Source organism: Colletotrichum aenigma (assembly GCF_013390185.1).
Source record: "Colletotrichum aenigma strain Cg56 chromosome Unknown KSG_Cg56_contig08, whole genome shotgun sequence".
Classification (NCBI taxonomy): Eukaryota; Fungi; Ascomycota; class Sordariomycetes; order Glomerellales; family Glomerellaceae; genus Colletotrichum; species Colletotrichum aenigma.
The window spans coordinates 3141200-3161945 of record NW_023500914.1 but is presented as its reverse complement, the minus strand read 5'-3'; the positions used below and the strand labels follow the sequence as shown (position 1 = coordinate 3161945).

Here is a 20746-nt window from a genome sequence, read left to right as displayed (position 1 = left end):
CAGCTCACCGCTGCAACACCGTGGCGGTCAGGGAGGTTTGATAGGGTCTCGGTATCCTTTGTCTAGTTAAACACATTGACCGAGACATCGCTCATGTTCGCAAACGCTGCGAACGAGGCCATGCCGCCGTGTTCTAGGCTCTGTGATCGGCGGTCTGTTTTGACATTCTCGGGTGATTTATACATACGTGAGCGGCGCTGAAAAGGGACGGCACCAAGTGGCATTCGCCCGTCACTTCATGTTATTGGGCAGACGAAGCCCACTCTGGACGAGTTGGCGTTGCCAGCCATGTTGTGAACAACAGCACCGAAATGCATAGTAGTCAATGTTGGTGCTGCAAGGAGACGTGTTACTGAACTTAATGAACTGGCACTATTGATCGCGGAATGACAGAGGCTGCCCGCCTTCAATCTAGCCAGCCCAGATTGCGAAACTCCCAAGTGATCGCCATCCGGGAGCATTGTCAAGACGTGAGCGGACAGTTCACTTGCTGGTTGACCATATATTGCCCCCAATCATCGGTGATTCAATGCCACAGTCTGGATATTGTCAATATCGGGGGAAAGGTGCACAAACAAGCAGTAAGTAACTGGCCATCGGCCAGGCAGTCATGACAGAAGGCATTTGAGTGCAGGTCTGTCACGGACCTTGGTTCCGGCTCTACTTCCTCTTCGCGGCCAAAATCAAGTTTCGGTGATGGTCCGGCAACCTACTTGGACGCTGGTCGGAGGCGCAGCTCGACGCATATTGCTCCTGGGCTTTGTGAGCGCAGATTGGAAGAACACAGAGTCATCGCCAAGGCAATCTCTCGGAGCAGACACTCGATCCTCAGTCCCGATGGAGATGAATGGACCTCTTGGTGGGGATGTCTCCAACGACGAGCTCTGAAGCACTCATGCAAATATCGGCTGATAACGTGAAAGCGGTTGGTTACAAAGTAACTCGCTTGGGGTTCTAAACGGTATCCTTTGAGAGTACCCGACTCGTTTGGTAGGAAGGGTTTTGGTATTTCCGCCAATCTTCCCAGATCGCCGTCCAATTTCAAAGACTATGAGAGCATGGCCCTGGTTCTGAGGAATTGGAAGAGCCCCAACATATTTAGTCAAGTCTCTTGCGCTGCTCTAAACAATCCGTTGATTCATGTACCTCGATATGGCTGTGATGAAGGCATCTCAAAGTCGCGGCGAGCTTCAGCTTGCCCAAGCCTGACAGAGAGACGCGCCGCGATATCTTCGCGCGTCTCTGCTGGTCAAGGGCCCTGGTAATTCCGGGTCGGTGGGAATTCCCAGGGCCATTGTCCACTCAAGCTCGCCGTACTCCGCCGTCGGGGGGCCCTCGACGCGTCCGGCGAGCGCTGTTGCCCAAAAAGGTTTAGATGGTGAAGAAATGAGGTGACAGTCCTGAAAACACCACCGAGCTTCCCCTGCATGATGCAGTGGTATTGGTGACAAGCATCATTCCACTATATTTAGGCATGCGGGCACCGGGGATGAGGTGCGAGGGGGCCTTGGCATGGATATCCATGCCGGACCAGGCCTGGGATTGAGGACAGCATCGTTGCATCTTCTTGTTCTCTGTCTTGCCCTCTTTTTTCTTCGGCCTGCGAACCTGGCCTTGTCCTTCTCCACGTGGGGGTTACGTTTTGATAGACCGCGTTCCTGGCCGCTGCTGAGGGAGGGTTCCTTTTTCATCAACTTGCTGCTGGGTTCGTGGTGCCAAGGATGCTGCTTTTTTGGAGATGCCGACCCCAACTCTGGGTGACGGGTTCATCAGGAGTGGGTATGCCTTGCCGCGGTCTACCAGAGCGACGATATTGAAACCCCCCAGGCAGCCGGTGGGCAGAATACCCTTTGCGTGGAACAATGAGACGTCGAGCGGGTTCGCATTTCTGATGTCGATGTGACCTCGAAATGACGGGGAGAAACCTTGTCGACGAGAGAGTCGAACAGAGTCAGTGAGTTGAGAGGGAGGAAGTGGGCAGAAAAAAGGGGTCCTGGGGCCGCCGGGTTTCGACGACATGGGAGCGCGGCTGTGGAGCGACGCGTCTGGGAGACGGCGGACGCGTCGAGCGTTGTGACCGGGTATCTGGGATGCCCACGCAGAGGTAGGAGCAAGTTGGCCTTGGTTCATTGAATCCGGGAGACTCAAGAATGACAGTTGTCGGTTGCAGGTCACCTTGATGACATTGCTAGACAACTACAAGTTGCCCGGGTTGAGGTTGACTAGCTGCCAGTGAAGTTGAGCTGTCGAATCTGGTACCGTGCCGTCAACTGATAAGATGGACAGTTTAACTATGAGCGTTGCAAGAAGAGTCACAAGAGCACGCTTATGAGATTCCAACTTCGGAAGAATTCTGAAGTATACGGAAAGAGGGTCGCTCAGTCCGTGATGTCCCTCTTCTTCGCCGTGGTTTATGTGAAGTACATGAGTGCTGCCCTGACCGGGGCTGTTACGAGTACGTCGTTTTGTACATAGACCAGCTACAACTATCAATGACCTGCAAGAAACGGTCTTATGTTGGAAGATACTAAAGACCAGAATACTGCAGGCGTTGTCATGTCTCCTGGCGACGCCATTTCAGATATCAGTGTCGTGTTCACCTGGTATTATCGGGTCTCAAAGACGAATTCAGGGGAAATGATTGCCGGCTCAACGCGATATCCAAAAGCCTCGACTTCTGTGCCATCAACGGGGGCCATGTAGAACATAGCTGTCAAGATGAGATACGTCTCGGTGGTCCAATATACGACGAGGCTATTCTGATTGCGATCATAAGAAACGAAATGAAGATGCCGGGCAGGCTCTGTCCATCCGACATTTATTGACAATGTCATAATGGAGCTCGGTCGTTATCATTGAGCAGGTCAACAAGTGAGTGAACTCTTTACACCGCTGCAAATTGACACAAAACTTGTCGAGAAACCTCGAAAATCCCCATGTCTAATTTCCAGACGTATGTATGCATACTCCTATAGCCCTCTAGCTTCACTTTCAGGCAAATGGAACACCGATATGATGCCACGACAAGAATGAAGATGCTAAACATCTCATAAGGAAACCATGAGCCGAGACGAGAGTTGCCAGGAGACTGCTTGAAGATACTTCCTAGCGTTACTGCAACGAAGCTTGTAAAGGCAATTCAAATGCAATGCATGAAGGGTTGTAGCGCTGAAAGCTATTGAACAATCAATCCTGTTCGGACTTGGTGTGCATTATTATAAACTGTCGAGGGCTGTAGATGCTATCGACAGTCGTGACAAAGACAGAACATATTCATTCGGCCAGTAATCATCTTGTCTTCATGTCACCAGACTGCTATCTGTATTCGAACAATGTCTTTTGATTCGCACAAACAGAGGACCTGGATCTACGTAATTTCCTCAGACTACAAAATCTGCCCCTTTTATCAATGAGCTTTAGGTTTTGGGACTGAACAAAAACATGCCGCGACTCTTCACTCCACCAAACATGTTACCATGTCTATACCGACTTTAGCCTCCGCATACCATTTGATACTCTTGATCATACTTATGCCATGGTAGGGTTTGGGTCGAACGGGCGGAAAGGGTTAAGGAGATAGTGCGGCTGTGACTGGGTGACAGTGTTGGTTTCGGTGACTGTGACTTCTGCTGGGGCGACGGTGACACTGTTGGTTGCCGTGACCGTAACTTCTTCGGGGGCGGCGGTGGTAGTGATGAAACCGGACGAATAAGTGCTGGATGATGGCGATCCTGGGGTAGAGACAGAAGCAGTAGATGTTGAGGTCGACGTTGACGATGCTTCCGGGATAGAGATAGAAGCGTCGGTTGATGTCGATGTTACGGTCGACGTTGAAGACGCTTCCGGGGTAGAGACGGGGCCATCGACCGAGGTTGAAGTCGAAGCCAAAGGCGAGGGCGAGGCTGTGATCGTTGTGGCGACGGTGACGGTGGTCGTAGGATCACAGCTCATCGAAGCACAGGAAGTTCCAGTATCAGTGCTATCAGGAGCGCTGGTAATTACAGCGGTAGTAGTTGTCTCCGCAGATGTATCGATAGGAGTAGGAGCGGGTGTTGAATCGGAAGTTGCAGTAGTAGTCGCGTCGGGCGTACCAGTGGGAGCCAAAGTTGGCTCAGAGGTTCCAGTGGTAGTAGCGTCGTCTGGCATATAGATTGTTTCTGTGACCGTCGCGGTATTGGTGACCGTGATCATGGCCGTGGTAGCCTCGTCGGGAGTACTAGTAGTAGTCGAGGTGGGAGCAGCAGTCGAGCTGATAGTGCTCGAGCACGTCCTCGACCCGGTGGGAACAAGAGGACTCGTGGAAGGCGGAGTGCTCGTGGAAGGCGGAGTGCTCGTGGAAGGCGGAGTGCTCGTGGAAGGCGGAGTGCTCGTGGAAGGCGGAGTGCTCGTGGAAGGCGGAGTGCTCGTGGAAGGCGGAGTGCTCGTGGACGGCGAAGTGCTCGTGGACGGAACATTGACGGTGTCCTTGGGGCGGTGCATGCAATCCCACGTGCATTTCATTGTGTCCGCATCCCCTATCTTGTTCGCATCCCCTATTTTCTTGACCCAGCAGTCTACGATGCACTGGTGCACGTCCTGCTCAGGTCGCTCAGGTCCTTGAACGTTGTCTTCGAAGTTCGGGCCATCCGACGTGATGTTCTTGCCGGCGGCCGCCGCCGCAAGCCCGATGAGACTGGGCCGGGCTGATTGAAGGTTAACCGGCTTGGCCATCGCCAAGGGCGCCAACAAGATGGCGCCTGTGATGATGAAGCACTTCATGGTGTGAGATCGGTGAGTTTCCGCAAACAAGACGGGAAAGGAGGGCACGATGATGAGAGATGAGGACAAAGAAAAAGGGGAAACATCAGGCGTCACGTCGTGTTCAGATATAAATCCGCTTACGCTGATACAGTCAAGGAGGCTTCCAACCCTCATGGCGCGTTGAGAACGCCTCAACAGATCATGGTAGACCCTGATGGCGACGATGAGCAGCCACTGCCAGGCGCTGGAGTCGTCCAACGTTCGATGTAGGCGTCTTCATCAGTAATGGTAACAGACTTTTTCAACAGCCTTCGTGAGGCACCCGCACAAATGGATGTGGCTGGGCTAAAGAGGTAGAGAGGTCGTTCAATGATCCATTTGAGTAGCTAGACGTGAAAAACCGGCCCTTCGAGAATAGTTTGATTCTCGCAGTGGCTTCGAGGCTTCTCGTATTGGGCTCTGCACAGCAAACTCAGACTGATCAGCATATTGCTAATATATTGCTCGTAACAACAGCCACAGAGCAACTTTCTAGCTGTGCTCAAAGTTTGCGGCGACATACGTCTGGACGATCATTACCAAGGTGCACAAGGAAAAACGCCTCAGCATACATAACATGCCACAAATATGTCCCAGGTGCAACTGTCTGTCCTCGGAACGAGAGATGGTTGAACAAAACGAACAACAACCCTCGAACAAGGAAGGTGCAAAAAAAGCACATACAACACCGGGCATTCGCCGGTCGTCACCGACCCGACTACTACTCCAGCCCTCATTGGCTTATCTATGGGAGAGCGGACGGGATCCCGAGTTTTCCAATGGGTATGGTCGTATGTGCTTGGGACTGAGATTGAATCCGTATATCAAGGAAGCTCTCTGGTCACCCACCTGGCGTTCATGTGGATGCGGACTGCGTTGAGAATGGATAGTTTCAAAAACCTTATATCCCATCCCGCCTACCAACCACAGACTTTTCCAATACAAGGGTAACACTGCTCCGGGTGGGTGGGAGGCAAAGTTTCTGTCAAGGAAAAGAGTTTTGCTAATAGCAAATAATAATCAAGGTCACCGTTGAGGGCCATGCATCATCACCTTGACAGTTCTGTGGATATTGAGAAGGGCATTCTGAAAGAGGGTGTTTCATTGACAAGTGGGAGCCGAGGCAGGGTCGCAGAAGAGACTCACGTAATGCTGCGCCGGCGGACACGAAAGCCAAAGACGAATGACATCTGTTGCCCAAGCATCTAGAGTGAGCTAATACGTCGTGGCGTTCGCCCGAAGGTGAGACCAGTTCGCTCCAAACGGTCCACGGGACCAATTTATGTGGGGTCCACTGCGACAGCTATCGACGAGGGTCCTTTCATATGTCGAAGAAGTTTTTTGTAGATTTATTGCCTCAATAGCCGCTAGATTTTTCCTTTGCCATGCCCATATAAATATTGAATCTTTCCGCCTGAAAGTGTAAAATATGAAAGAAACGCTTTCTCGCTTGTGGAGCCCCTCATCCAATGCTTCTTCTCGCTAGAAAATTCAAAATCTCGGCGCCCGTATAGCTCATTCATCAATACATGCGTTCCTTTGACCCTTATCCCTCGACAGCCGCCTGGTCGCGGTCGCGATCCCTATGGTGACGGCGGTGGTGATAGTCGTCGTCGTCGTCGTCTCGACGATGTCTGCGGTGGCGTTCACGATCGCGCTCCTCGTCATATCGATCGTCATCCCCGTCATCTCTCCTGTGGTGGCGGTAGTGTCTTCGCCTATCATCATCCTCATCTCTGTCGCGTCCCCGGTCATGGTCCCGATCGCGCTCACGGTCTCGCTCGCGATCGTGGTCGCGGTCGCGGTCTTTGCCTGCCTCCTCACGCCTCCTCTCTGTGCTACTGGTTAGATTCAATTGTGGAAGAAGGACTTGGGTTTTTAACATACCTCTCAGGACTTGAGTGGCAGCGGCGTATGCCTGAATTTCCTCCTTGCTGAGGACTCTGAGGACGATGACGAAGTCGTCGCGAACTTCAAACCGTTCCTTTCCGACGGTCAAGGCTTCCGGATTGACAATCTTCCGGCTGATCTTGGTCCAACGGGCGCCCGGAGGGACCTCCTTCAGTTTCTTGTCATCCTTGTGAGGGGCGACACCCTCACGAATCGGGTTGTCTTCCTCGGGGAACTTGCTAGGTGCCTTGAGGATACCCTTGAGTGGCTTCGAGTCCGATTTGTCGCGAGGCGGAGAAACAACACGAACCTGCTTCTCATCTCCGTGAGGCGGTGTAACCTCACGGCCCCGAGACTCATCTCTCGTCGACTCAGTTGATGGCACCGTTACAGGTGATTCCCTCTTGGGCGGTGACTCTTTCCTGGGCGAAGGCGTGCGCTCTTTCGTGTCTCTCAGGGGAAGATCAGCGTAAGTTTGTTGATCCGATCGGTCGTCTCGCGGCAACCGTTCAGACCTCTCTGACCGCTCCGATCTGTCATATCGCTCATCGTATCTCTCAGAGCGCTCTGGACGTTCCGAGCGGTCAGACCTTTCAGCAGCAATGGGAACCTTCTCTCTCTCCCTAGGCTTCTCGTCCCTCATTGCTGCTAGTTGCTCCTTCAACTCCCGGATGTCGTTAGTGTTTGTGGGGTTGAATCCAATGGCCTTTTGAGCAGGCCGCTTCGACTTCTTATTGTCGTCGTCAGGAGAACCGTCGCGCTGGGAAGACGGAACGCTGTCGCCAGTAAGTCGAGCCTCAGCATCCCGACGGTCCCGGTCCCGATCCCGCTCCCTTTCCCTTTCCCGCTCGCCGCGGTCACGCTCACGAGTATCCGCCTCCGAGTCAGCGGGTGCTCTGCGGGTCTCAACGATCACAGGTGCGCGGTCCCTTGGATCGCGAGACTCATCTCTAGGCTTGTACCTATCGGCGGTGCGCGTTCCTGACTCGTCTTCATCGTTGCGACGCCGTGGCTCTCGGGATTCCTTCTCAGGCTTATCGGATCTCTCGGGCTTCTCATCTTTTTCCTTCACAGCCTGCCCAAGGCCGATTGCTGTAGCAGCCAGTCCGAGACCAGCGCTTACTTTGTCCCGAAACCTGGTTCGCTCGGATTCATCATCGTTGGCGGTGCTGATCCGTCGGCTGTGTCTTTCTCTTTCAGGCTCGAGTCGTGCGGAGTCACGCTTCTTCCTTGATTCATCATCAGAGCCTCTCTTTGTGTCCGGGGGTGAAGTCCGATGACCGGTTCTAGACTCCGGGCGGTACCCGGTGCGGGATTCGGGACGGTACCCATTTCGAGACTCGGGACGGACCTCTCTACGTGGGTTCCGTGGGTCATCAAAATCGCCTCCAAGTGGAGCCGAATCCGTGCGAATGCCAAAGCCGCGCGTGGACACGGCATCATCATGGAAGTAGTCGCCACTACCGTAAGTAGCGTCATAAGGGCGCTCCTCTCTTGCTTGTCGCTGCACACGATCATCCTCACGGCTGCGGTAATAATCCTCGTGGTGAGTGGAGCGCGGAGCTGTTCCCTCATTGTACACAGACACAGGGCGGCGAGATGAAGTGGGACCGGCTACTGTTGCGGCTGCGACGGACGGTGCGGCCACATCCAAAGACGAAGGGATACCGGCGGAACGTCGATCTCTAGGGCTTGGAGGAACCTGCATGTGAACAGGAGCGGCCGGAACAATGGGCGGGATCGAGCCTTGACCTGAGTCATACACGTTGGTGGTTGATTTATTGATCTTGTCGAGTCCCCAAGTCGTTGGCGGAGGGCCGCCGCGACGGCCAGTGTCGTTGTACGGACGACTGACAGGATCTGTAGTGGTCACGTTGACACTGGGGCGGTAGTAACCACGGTCAATGCTCTCTCGTCTGCGAGATCTGGAGGGGGGACGAGAGTGGTCCAAGTCGTAGCGAGCAAGGTCGCCAGGGGCGGTGTATTCGTAGCCATCAGTGGCTCCGTAATCAATGGGAGCATTGCCGTGACGAGAGCTGTTCGCATATAGGGTGGACGATCTTGTTGGGCGGTAAGCATCAAGCCGACCGTCGACAGTTCGTTCGCGAAGGCGAGTGAACTCTTCGTTATCCATTGTTGCGCTGTAAGAGCCACCGCGATGGTGGCTTCGGGAACGTATAGAAGACGCCGGCTGGGTGTAAAAGGTGCTGTCGCTGGAGCGGTAATCGTCGCGGGTCGGGCTGGAGTGTCTGTTGCTCGAAGAGTGATGCGAAGAAGAGCTTGCCTGCTGAGGTGTCCTTGTCGTAGTAGTGACGATGACAGGGCGGGGAGCGCTGGAGTCAAGAGTTGTAGAACGGCCTGCCCGGTTGCGGCTCACATCTCTCAGGCTGGGACCGCGGGCCAGAGGATCCTTGGTGACAGCGTACGTGGTGGTGGTTGTCGGAGTAGTGGTGGAGTGAGAATGGTGATGGCCTCTTGAGGAAGAAGAGGTCGTCGGGGTGTACCTCGTAGAGGTAGGCATGACGTGAATGTCGCCTCCGTACATGGAGCTATAACCGATGCTGGTGGGCATCGACGCTCTCGCCGGATTATAGGTAGGCGATCGTGGGCGAGTGCCGGTGTAGCGCGAAGAAGAGTAGCGGGGATCCATAGCGACGGGTTTGCTGAGTTGTCAGCACGCTACGAGTCGTCCTGTGATGTGTTTGTCGTCGCCGTCGCCTTCGCCGTCACCGCCAACTTGGCCGCTGCTCTCGATTTCTGATCACTCTCCAGCGAAAGTGATGTTTTTGGAGGGTTCAGTTGCGTCGAGTCGGCGCCACGAGGGAGGAAGATGAAGAGGGGCAGTCGGGTTGGGTTGGGCGCCGAGTAAGTAAATTGCGATGATGCGGAGCGGACGTAGCGGACGTAGCGGGAAAGATGCACGACGAACCCACGTGAGAATTCCGCCCTAAAAATTTTATGTCTTTCTCGCTTTGACGTCGAAGTGCTTTGGCGTTTTTGGGGTTTTCACGGCTGTTGCTGATCTGGGTGGGTGTTGTGTTGTCTCACTTTGTTCGCTGGTGTTTTTCGGGCGAACAATGGGATGAAGCCCTATGCTTGTGTCCGTGTTTTTCCCCTTCCCTGGTCGTGGAGGGAGACAAGGAGAGGGAGAGGAAGAGGATGAGGGGCAATGCTGGGATGCCCACCTCACCGAAATGGATAGTCGGAGTCGGGTGTGGTGTGGATTCTTGGGCCTTGGGCACAGGTGGAGGAGGAAGAGGAGCACAGGATGGCGGGGTCCAGGTCCGGTGTTCAGCGAGCACGCCAGCGCAAGCAACTGAGCCAGATGGTCTGGTCAGGTCAGGCAAGGCAGGGAAGGTCGGGCTGGCTTTGGGTTGGGGTGGGTGCAGTTGTCGTCGGATCGCCGTCGAAACGTCTCTCGTCCCTCGTCTCGTCCGCTTGGCTGCTTGATGTGGACTTGGTGGAATTCTCTACTGCATGCATCTGCAGCGCCGTGGGAAAGAGGGGCGAGTCAGCTTGCTAGCAGCAACTTAGTTGCGGAACGTAGGGATTCAGCAGTGGGTGGACAAGGGCGCAAAAATAGGACGAATAAATCCATGCACCTGCTCCATGCCACGGTTCCATACAAAAAGGGTGTCGAGCCGAGTAGTGATATGGAGTGTGAGTAGGCGCATTGCATGTGTGTGTAAAAGATAGATGAGTGAGGGACGAGGTTGTAGGAAAGAATAGATCGACGAGGGAATCTTACCTCCACTGCCAAATATCCAAGGACGAGATCAACGTCACTGAAGCATCTGACGGGCGAAGGGTGTCGGGAACGCTGGCTGGGGGGGGGGGGGGGGGGGGGGGGCGAAAATTGGGCGACAATTGAACTGCGACGTCGATTACTTCGGGAGGGCGGTTATCCTGGGTGCAATGACGGAGCGAGGACTGGACTGATCCCTGTCGACACAGCTGTAAGGATCGCGGGGGGGTTTGCTTTGATGATGGTCCGGGGACAAGTCGAGTCCGTAGAATGTACATGAGCATTCGCAAGGCAGAACGGGCGAAATGTCAGAAAAAGAGATAGTCAGCAGTCAATCAGGCTGCGTGACTGGTTGGCTGCTGTCTGAAGGGAGAGTCTGTGTCCCTGGGGCGCCGCCGTCCTTTCTGTCGTCCGGTTGGCGGTTTGGTACCTACCTCGAGAAACGCCGCCAGCCCGTGGGTACCAGGAGTACAGAGCACAAACTGTACTGGTACGGCGGTACGGGAGTACGCAGTAGGCAAGGTGCCGCGAAACCAAGGACTTGGTTGATAAGGCCAAGGATGTCGACGGTTGGACGTTGTCGTAGACAGAACTTTGTTCCTCCAGTAGGGGTCTTCGGAAGATCGCGAGGGGCCTGCGGTTATCCGGAGCTGACGACGGACAAGTGCTTGTTGCCGCGACAAGGCTGTACAATAATAGACGGAGGGCGGTTTGTTGTCCGTCGCGTGCTGCACGTGAAATACTCAAGTATTCCTACGTAGTCGACGAGCCATGGAGAGGAGGGTGTCTTGGTGTAGCTCGAGGTAGCTCTACCCTGACCAAGCTGACAAGCTGGATTGGCGGATTGATTGTGTACGTGCGTCAACGTCAATGCCAATGCTAGTGCCGTCATGTAAGGTAAGTTCCCCGTTAGCTGGGAAATGGACGGCCGACGACTGGGCGCTTTGCCGATAACTGTTTTAGTACGTTGCCTTTGCTGGACAAGTCCTGAGCCTATCTATTACCCAGGCAGAGGGCCAATGGTGCTAGCTGAATCAAATCGCGCTGGAAAGGGAGGCCTGTCGGGCGGGCATGTGGAAAACGCTTGCTTGCTTGGCTAAGGCCGTTTCGTCTCTGTGGTGTGTTCCTGAGGAGTTCAGATGAAGACGAAAACTGGAGGCCGGATGAGACGAGGGCCGTGATTCGACTGTAGGTTCCGCCCTGAAGTCCTGCCTGCATCTTCCTGATCTTCTGCTTCCAACTGTCGATTGGTGCTGGCAATGGCCGCCACTGAGGGCCTGTTGATGAAGAAACGCAAGGAGGCGATCGACTGTGTGTGAAATGTGATGAGAATTTAAGTGGTCTGTCTGATGACGCGGATTTAAACCAAGAGGCAGTCCACCAAAAGAGGGCGAAGAAGCGACCGGTGAATTGAAATTGATCAGGTCCAATCTGAAGCACATAATTATTCCGTCGTAAGGGTTCGACTGGCTAGTGACTTTGGTCCAGGGGAGTGAAACCGAAGCAGGCCCTTTGAAATGCGAGGCCGTCCTTCGGAACTAGAGGGTTCTGACGGCAGTGAGCTCACAGCTCGCTGGTGGTGTGGTGAGCAATGAGTCGCTCTCTTTCCTGTTCGGGAAGCCGGCTGTCGTCCGTGTCGATCGCGGCGATGACGTCCGTCTGTTCAGGTCTGGACCAGAGCCAGGATGCTCCTCGCTTGCGCTTTTCTAAGGTGAAGGTCCGGATCCAGGATTCACCTCCGCTATTGACGGCGTATCCTTCCAGGGCTTTGGCGCGATGCTAAGGCACGCAGTGAACTGAACATTAAATTTCTGAAATTCCAACTAATAGTAGACGTCCGGCAGACGGCGAGCCAGTGTCACAAACCCCCACCGCCACCAGGGAGGCTTGTCGACTAAGAACAAGCCAGCATTTTCTGGACTCCTCGTGTTGGGTGGATGACGACGGGCCACGGAGACCTGTTTCGTGCAGATGTTTGCGTTCGACAACCTGAGAAAAATAGGGGACAGGAAGCAAATCCCCGCCTGGCAACATGAATGTACACTGCTTCATTCGTTGGAGCTGTTGGCTTTGCGTCGCAGAAGCCGCAGCTGCCCCCATCCGCCGTGGGTCGCGTTGCAATGCTCTGTACGGACAGGCACGCTGTATGTATGCCGCGCTCTTTCATGTGCGATGCAATGCCAATGCCGTCTGACCGGAGGACAAGGGTCGCTCGGGTCCCTGACTAACAAAAAACCGCCGTGCCGTATCGTTGTCCGCTTGTGATGGATCGGGAATTTGGCCGACGTCAGCGGAGGGACTTTGTACTGGGTAGAAGAACATTAGCGCGCAAGATGTTGACGCCAGTCTGATTGATGATTGATTGAGGCCAACCAGCGAGCGACGCCCATTGGCAAAGATGGATGCCGTCTAGAGCGGCCGGGACGGGATGGCTTGCCCAGGAAACGGGTGCTTGTCCTCGGTGGAGGCAAACGGCAGACGTGGGAGCTGCATGAACGTGACGGACGGGACTGAGGTGAACGTACAGCAACCAAACATGCAACTGCTCGCTGGTGGGATGTGGATGTGGATGTGAAGCCGCAACGGCAGGTCTTGGTGGTGGTAATGGTGCTTCGGGCAGGCGCACCTTCCGCCGTTCTAGCCTTCCGTCTCAGTTCCTTCTATTGGGTCAGTCCCGAGCCCTACCTGCCTGCCTCACCTGCAGTACCTATCGTTCCTACCTCCTGCAATGAACAAACACCGAAACAGGACTCGAGGCAGAAGAAATAAAACACCAACAACAACTTTACACCCTTGGGCATCGCATCATCAACGCTGTCAACAACCACAGCCAGTCAGTCCGTCAATCCCTCCAGAACCCAAATCTAATCCGCCACGATCCCTTCCAATCGTGGATATCGATACCTGCACGCAGAAATGGGCCCCACTGCGCCGACAGCCCGATTTTAACTACACGCTTGTCCATGTCTCTCTCCCTGCATCGCTGTGGATGAAATGGACGTGCCCATTTCGACCCAACCATCCGCCCGCATCTCCGGTTGCTGGTCGACTGCGACTGCCCGTCTGTTGTGCCTCCTGGCCTGTGCCTGATGGGCTGTCAGCCCTCGTCGGTATGACTGCCAAGCACCACTGACAGTGGGACACATCGAAGACTCTGGAACATCCGCTAGTGCTTTGATGTGAGATATCCCGATGCAACAGCTGTCCAGACTCATCTCCAAACCCGACTGGCCTACGAGAGGGAAGAAGACAACGACGACAAGCGCAACGACTGCCCCGCACCACCCACCTTCACGACCGACCGCCGCAACCACCACGCCATCGACCTACGTGCCTACATAGCACACTGCACTGCGTGACTGCTACTCAATCGCATCTGCAGCATCTTGCCGTTCTGCAAGACGACTCTCCATATTATCTGCGTCCCGGCTACGCCACGCCGCAAACACACGACCAAACAAGCAATGACTTGCGTCTTCCCGCCTGCCGCGAAGCACTGGCTCCGAAACCTTTCGATCGATACCCGGCCAGAGCCAAACCGCAACTGCCGCGTGGGGACACTGGGGTCGATCTCGAGCCCGTCAGTCGCATGCTCGCTCACCGCTACGATTCAGCCACACGCAGCTATTGCCTGATACTTTGCTGTATTTCCCTCATTGCCTTCCTTCGCAACCACAGAGGAAGGCAACAAGTGTAACGTCTCTCCAGTTGCCTCCTCAACTGTGCAAGGCGAGATGCTATGAGAGCATGGGATGGTTGTCTTGCTATCGACGCAAGGGCGCTCAATGGAGAAAGGCGCACTCGTGTCATGCCCCGTCATTCCCTCTAGCCGACAAGGAGCATCCCATCTGTTTCAATTCGCCAAACAGCCCTGCCCAAAAAAACACTGCCTTGGCGATGCCAGCATTCGAGATCCCTATGTTTTGCGCTTTGATGAGCCAATAGGCGACACAGTTGAAGATTTTCTCTTCCACTCTTCAAGCTTTGCCGCTTCGAGGAGGGTTGGACCCCATGTAGTTTGTGGCGTCCCCTTTACAACACCGTTGACGGTTGGGCTTGAACGGTCCCGGAGACCCGCCAGCAGAGCCCGCTCCCGGTAGAGCCCAAGACGGGGATCCCCGGCTTCGGTCAACTCCAAGCCACCAAGCAACGGCTTTGGGTTCTCGCCCAGTTTGTTAGGCCCAGAAGCTCATAGGCTTTCCGCCATGTACTGCATTGTATCTCACTCAAGTGATCTGCTCCGATCATTGCCCATCCTTTGACGGGGTGAAAACTTTGAATTTTCAATTTTCGCATCTCGATCTACTGACGTTTCATCCAGATCCGTCTGTGAAGCGGGCTTTGAGCGATACGTGCGTGAACTTGATACGAGATGATGCTGTCCCGCAGTCGAAGGATGGAGTGAACGAGCCCGACGAAGATTAAGCTTGGACTAGCAGAGCCTCTGATGCCAGAGATGGGCTGTTTCCCACGTGGATCGATGTAGCGCCAAGAATACGCCGCAACGTCATCTGAACTGAGGCCCCCGACCTTGATCTCGAACACGTACGTACAGGCGAACGACTGTGCGAGATCCTTGGCGACAGACCCCATGGACGTCCGTCAGCTCGCACCTCACTTTTGCTATCAAAAGTGTAGCTTGCATCGCGCTGGCGATTTGGAGAAGCAGCCTAGGATTCATTCAGCCTACGAACTAATGCACCGTCAAGTCGTTGCTAGACCGAGCGGCTTGGACAGTGTCCGTACTTCCACGTGCTACACGGACTCTAGTTCATAGGCCATTCCAGATCAAACGGCAATCAGCCCTCATGAACCTGTCCCGTCTCTAACCTTGATGCAATTTTGTCTTACGAGGTGATCGGAAGAACGCAGCTATTTCTGTCGAGTCACGGCTGAGTCACAGACTCAGAGTTTCCGGGAGCAATGACTGATACCAATTGATCGAGCTCAACAAAACGCGTACAGGGAGCCAAATGAGGGCAGCCTCACTTTTCGCTTCGAGGCCAGCGACTCCATCCCGGTCGACAAGCGGATATCCCATCCACAAAAGGCAAAACAAACCTTCCGTCCTTGGAAGAACTTTCGCGGGCCGAGCCCACCACGTCAGAGAGTGTGTGGTCCCTTGCCGGGAGAGCAAAACCTTCATCGGCGAGGTGGAGGGTTCTGAGGAAAGGTTCGGTGAGTGGACAACCCCGGGGTTCGCTGTCGGCGGCCGGGACGTATCCGCTTCGGGCCCCGGTGACACTGCTGGCAAGGATATCGCGGAGCTCCATGACCGGAGATGACGCGGGTCTGTTTGGATTGCCGCCATGGTTCGACGCAGCCCACTCGACGAATCTTTGGTCTTACACCGGTCTGGACTTGGCTAGACGGCCATGGTTTCGCGGGAAGTGGCAGACGTCGGAGGAGAGGAGAATGACCGGCCGCATATTGAGCAGTGGAGAGGGGGCCCGGATGCAAAGTGAACATGTAGTAAATTAGATCGCTGCTTGCCTACCCATCCCATTCATCAATATTCGTGCCCGATAAGAAAAGACGCGTCCGCCGACTCTATGCCAAACTGCCCATCGGGTCCCACAGCGGCAGCACAATCGGCTCCGTACCAATAACCCCCTTGACCTCCTTGCTCAGGAATCGCGGGTCGATGACAGCCTGGTACACAAACTCGTCCATCCACGCATCGCTCATGACGAACCAGCCCTTGTCGCCCGCGCTCTCGCCCCAGCTGTTCTGCACCCTCCACCGCACGCTCTTGCCCTCGGCGTCGAGGTGCACCGCCGTGAGCACCATGGCGTGTGTCATGGCGCTCTCGCCCGTCCTCAGCCTGCTCGCCTTGTCCATGCCCAGCGTGGACACACCGAAGCCGAGCTCGTAGTCGATGAGGTCGAGGTCCATGATGCCGGACGCGGAGTTGCTGAACTTGCCCACGTCGGAGCCGAAGAAGATGGGCAGCCCCGCCTTGAGCATGGAGACGCACGCGGACTTGAGCGTCGCCATGTCGACGTTGACGTAGGTTACGCCGCGGCCGCCGACGATGTTGCCGAGCCGGTCGACGGTCATGAGCGTCAGTGGCTCGTGGCGCGGGTCGTGGACGAGGGAGACCATGCCCTCGATGACGGCGGAGGTGATGCGGAAGTCGGAGGAGTAGATGTCCTTGGCGAAGGCCGCGGGCGTCGTTGTGAGCTCGTGCGAGTTGCCGTTCCTGTCGAGGTAGGTCCAGGTGAACTCCTCACGCGGGTTCGGCGGCGGGCCGAGGGTGATGGTGAGGATGCTCAGGATCTCGCGGACCATCTTCTCTTTGGTGGAGGAGAGCGTCTGCGCCGTGGCCGAGCCGGAGCGGATCTCCCTGCGCAGGATGAGGGCGTACTCGCGCAGCTTTGTCTTGACGATGGAGTTGAGGACGCCTGAGTTCATGGCGTTCCAGCTGTCCGGGTACAGCGCCTGCGGGACGAGGCCGTACTTCTGCACGAGGTTGTAGACCATGTCCCACTGTCCGCCGTCGCTGACGATGTCACCGAGCAGGGCCTGGACGAGCCTGCCGTCGAGGTCCTCGGCCGCGGTGTCGATGATCTGCTCGAGGAAGTAGTTTGACTTCTCGAGCTTGTCCCAGAAGAAGAGGTAGGACTGGGAGAGCTCGAAGGCCTCGAGGTTGTAGCGCTTCATGAGGGCGACGCGGAAGGTGTTTGTGGAGGCGAAGAGCCAGCAGCGGCCGGAGGAGCGCTGGTTTGTGATGGGTCCGCCCTCGAAGGGGATCTTGACGTTGAAGATTTGCGGATCCGAGAGCTTGGTCGAGGTCGAGGTCAAGACGGTTCGCGGGTCGGCGGTGCTGAGCGCTGTGAGGGCGAGTCTGGGGAGCTTTTGGTGAGTTGAAGGCCTTTTGGGTGAGACCCAGGAGCGGAAACTCACTTATTCTTGGGGTCTGAGAGGAAGCGGGATTGCCATGATTGTGTCAAGTGTACGGGCAGACCCTCAGGCTCGCGGAGAAGCTTCATGCCGTTCTTCTCATCCCCGCCTCCGTTTTCTACGTTGCTCAACTCATTTTCGGTAACCTGGAACCGGCGAAGGCGCTCGAGGAGTTCTTTCTCGCTCGAAGGGTCGACGGCGGCGGTCTTTGATGGTTGGGAACCCATGTTGGCAGGCTGGTAAACTCGTTTTTTTTTCTAGATGGACACGCAAAGCTAAACCTCTCAGTCACGAATGTGAATAGTTTGGGTGATGATGGAGGGGGAAGAACCAGCTTCTGCCAGACAGCTGCACGATCACGCAATCTCGCGAAGAGAGCTTGGAGGAAGAGGAGCTTGAGCCTTTCTCGGGTTCAAAGGAATGGACTAGCTCGGTATTTAAGACAAAGGCACGCGAGTCGTAAGCAACTAACCCCTCACCCCTCCTTCAACTCAGTTTCCCCCGTTCCAGTCTTCAACACGTTCCACCTGATACCGAGAGTGCCAGAGAAAGCAGGTGAGTGTCTTGTTGCACGTTAGGCGAGGTAGGGCAGGTCCTCCCATCCCCCAATCGTGCCCCCCGTGCCCCCCGTGCCCCCCGTGCCCCCCGTGCCCCCATTGAGAGCTTCCCGGAACCCGGGGTAGCTAGGTTGCTTATCAGTTGGAGGTTGGTGGGATTACTCCAAACCAGCCAAACAGCGATAAGATGAGGGTTGCGCCGGCAGGGATTAGCTGCCAATGACAGCTAGTCACGCACGCCATTGATACACGAGACACTGCGCAAGTCCATCAAGGTGCCTATGGATCGCACCCAAAGGGTCCTCACATGATGCGGTTCTTTGCGCATCGGTTGTGGTGCCGGACTTCCCAGCCATTCGCTTGGATTACAATATGGGCCTGATGGATTTGAGCGCATGCCATATGGGCGACGATGCCGTTCCAGAGACTGTTACCAGAAGATGTCGCAATAGAGTCCACTTAATTCGCTGGACTTATTACAGTTTGTGCCGACAGAGCAGTCATCGGGACGCCACGCAATCCTTAGAAGCACTGATAAAAACCTGGAAGCGTCTTTTTATTGACTTGAACCTTCGGAGAGTCTAGAACCAGATGACGTCGTTCTAGGCAGGGTCACTTTTTGCGGACCGCTCCGCCGGAGCTTCGGCAAACGTGTCGGGCCCACAATACCGGATGCCCCGTGGACCGGCGCCTATGTTTGCCGGCCGGTGCCAAGACGTTTTTGGGCGCAGAGAGTCCGGGTCTTTAAATGAAGTTGTATATGTTATGTATTGTTTACTGCTCAAATGACAGGCATACCGAAACATTTTCGGCATTATCTGTCCCTTGCCAAAGCCAAATTATCAATTGAGTGTTGCTATCCGAGCAGTATTGTAGTACGGGCATCCAGTACTTCTATAAGGACGACAGTAGTGGAGAGAACAATAGGGGTAGCGATAATAATAACGACGATAGAAGACGATGACGACGACGACAATGGTGACGAGAAGGCATATACAGGGAACGAAGTCGCTTTCAGAGGATACACGTGTGTGTGGACACTGCCCAGCTAGCAAAGCTCTATCGATTTGCTCAACGATGACGTCTTGCGTCTCGGTGTAGTCGATGAGAGAATTCTGCGACCATGATAACATGTGGCTCATCTTTTTTCCCGTTGTTTCGGCCGCATACGGTATTCGAAGTTGATTCCAGGGTCTAAACTTTGTTCAGCTCTGTAGTCGACATCGTCGCAAAACCAACAGATACATCTAGGTGGGTAATCACGGCGAAGGTGGTCATCCTCTACATGCCAGATCCATTTGTCAACCTCTTCAACGTCAAAGGATACCTGGCAACCGGTCCACGTATGGAATTCGCAACCTGGCCTCTTCGGCGAGGGATGGTTTGATGTGTGGCTGAGTCTGGCTTGAGAGCTGGACGTAGAGACCGACTGTGTTGAAGGCGGCGGGCTACCCGACCTTCCCACAGTGGAAGAGACATCCAAATCCTTAACTGATACGGTCTCTTCTGTCTCAGCTTCTGGTTCCTGCTTTGTGTCTATGTCGATCGCTGCCTCATCTCTGAACTGTACGTCTAGTGGAAATTATTTTTGCAGACGGTCTGGTTCTTCCGCGGTATCTGAGTACCACTCTCGATGGATGCCGGAGTTTCGAGAAGGCGCATTCTGACCACAGAGCCCTGTACAACTACCCGGTTCCAGATCAATGGGGAGATAATAACGCCCTCGGGGTTCATTAAATCAAATTGTCCAGCCATCACCCTTTGGGCGAATTTCTCATAAAGAAAGGCCATCTTGATCATGCCCACCATGATCTTTATTCACGTCAGCGTCAAGTAGTTCGCAATAGGTGATGCAATAGGTCTTACCTTGTAATCCAGACACAGGCTGAGCGGAAAGTGAAAGGTTCGGGCAAGGATGTCGGTAGACTTGATGACCGGGACCGCCGTGAGTCGTCAGTCTCGCCAATCGGTGTTTCAACTCCTTCAAAGGTTCAATTCGCTGAGGCGTCAATTCCGCTAACCTCATCTACCCTGAACTTGCTTAACATCGAGGGGAAGAATCCGATAAACCTTTGCAATTTGACTGGGCCGACAGCTAAAGATTGCAAAAACGCTTTGGTTGTTGATGCAAGCAGGAAGATCACGTTCAAGCCAGAACCTGTCGACCAGAGCTCGTTTAGCATATCTAGGCAGCAAACCATCGACGCCTTTCTCCAAACGACATCTATGCGTTACAGCCGCCTCTACATGGGCCTTCGGCTCGCCCTCACACTCCTCAGTCTCGTGACCTCCGTATGGATCCCATCGAAGCTTGCCAAAGACGACATCTTTCTCGTCTGCAGTGAAGCGGGAGGCCAAACAGCAAAGCCATTCGGCCCCTTCTTTGCCAAGAGCTCTTGCGACCTGCAGCCGCCGCATCGTACAGCACAACATAAACTGTGGAATGCGAAGTCCACGTCGCTGTTGTTGGGCATTGTCCTCCTAGAGCTTTTGCACGGGGAGACGCTGGAGAGCCAAGCATCGTGGGCGGAATCTCTGGATGAGAACGGGCAGCCGGACGAGATGACCATGTTCTGCGGGGCGTTCCTTTGGGTTGGAAGGGCGCAAAAGTTGATGAAGGAGTACATTGGTGAAGATCTTGGCGGAGGCTTGTATGAGGCCATTCGCAAGTGTATATGTTTTGACTTTGATCGCGAGGACGACTTTGGCGACTCGAGGTTTGCGGAGTTGGTGTATCGAGAGGTTGTGGTACCGTTAGAGAAATGTTGCCCACAGTTCTAGAGGACGGGACCCGAAGGCATTTCTTTGAAGATACAGCAATGTCTTTTTCATGATTGGGTTTTCCTGAATGGCTTCTACGTATTTGGTGAGC

The 20746-nt window shown here is 54.7% G+C and overlaps 3 protein-coding genes across 3 annotated transcripts; all 3 read right to left on the bottom strand.

The window, feature by feature from the left end:
- Positions 1–3528: 3528 nt before the first annotated feature.
- CGCA056_v012336 (uncharacterized protein) lies at positions 3529–4758 on the bottom strand (the record flags this gene model as incomplete). The annotated part of the gene is made up of 1 exon (XM_037327580.1): positions 3529–4758. The coding sequence occupies one exon, from the start codon at positions 4756–4758 to the stop codon at positions 3529–3531; it is 1230 nt and encodes a 409-aa protein (XP_037173724.1).
- A 1567-nt stretch (positions 4759–6325) lies between these two features.
- Positions 6326–9319, bottom strand: CGCA056_v012335 (uncharacterized protein; the record flags this gene model as incomplete). Its single annotated transcript, XM_037327579.1, has 2 exons — positions 6326–6612; positions 6667–9319. 2 exons carry the CDS (start codon positions 9317–9319, stop codon positions 6326–6328), a joined length of 2940 nt encoding a protein of 979 aa, XP_037173727.1.
- A 6645-nt stretch (positions 9320–15964) lies between these two features.
- On the bottom strand, positions 15965–17544 carry Blmh (Bleomycin hydrolase; the record flags this gene model as incomplete). Its single annotated transcript, XM_037327578.1, has 2 exons — positions 15965–17261; positions 17321–17544. The coding sequence occupies 2 exons, from the start codon at positions 17542–17544 to the stop codon at positions 15965–15967; spliced, it is 1521 nt and encodes a 506-aa protein (XP_037173726.1).
- Between the last annotated feature and the right edge of the window lie 3202 nt (positions 17545–20746).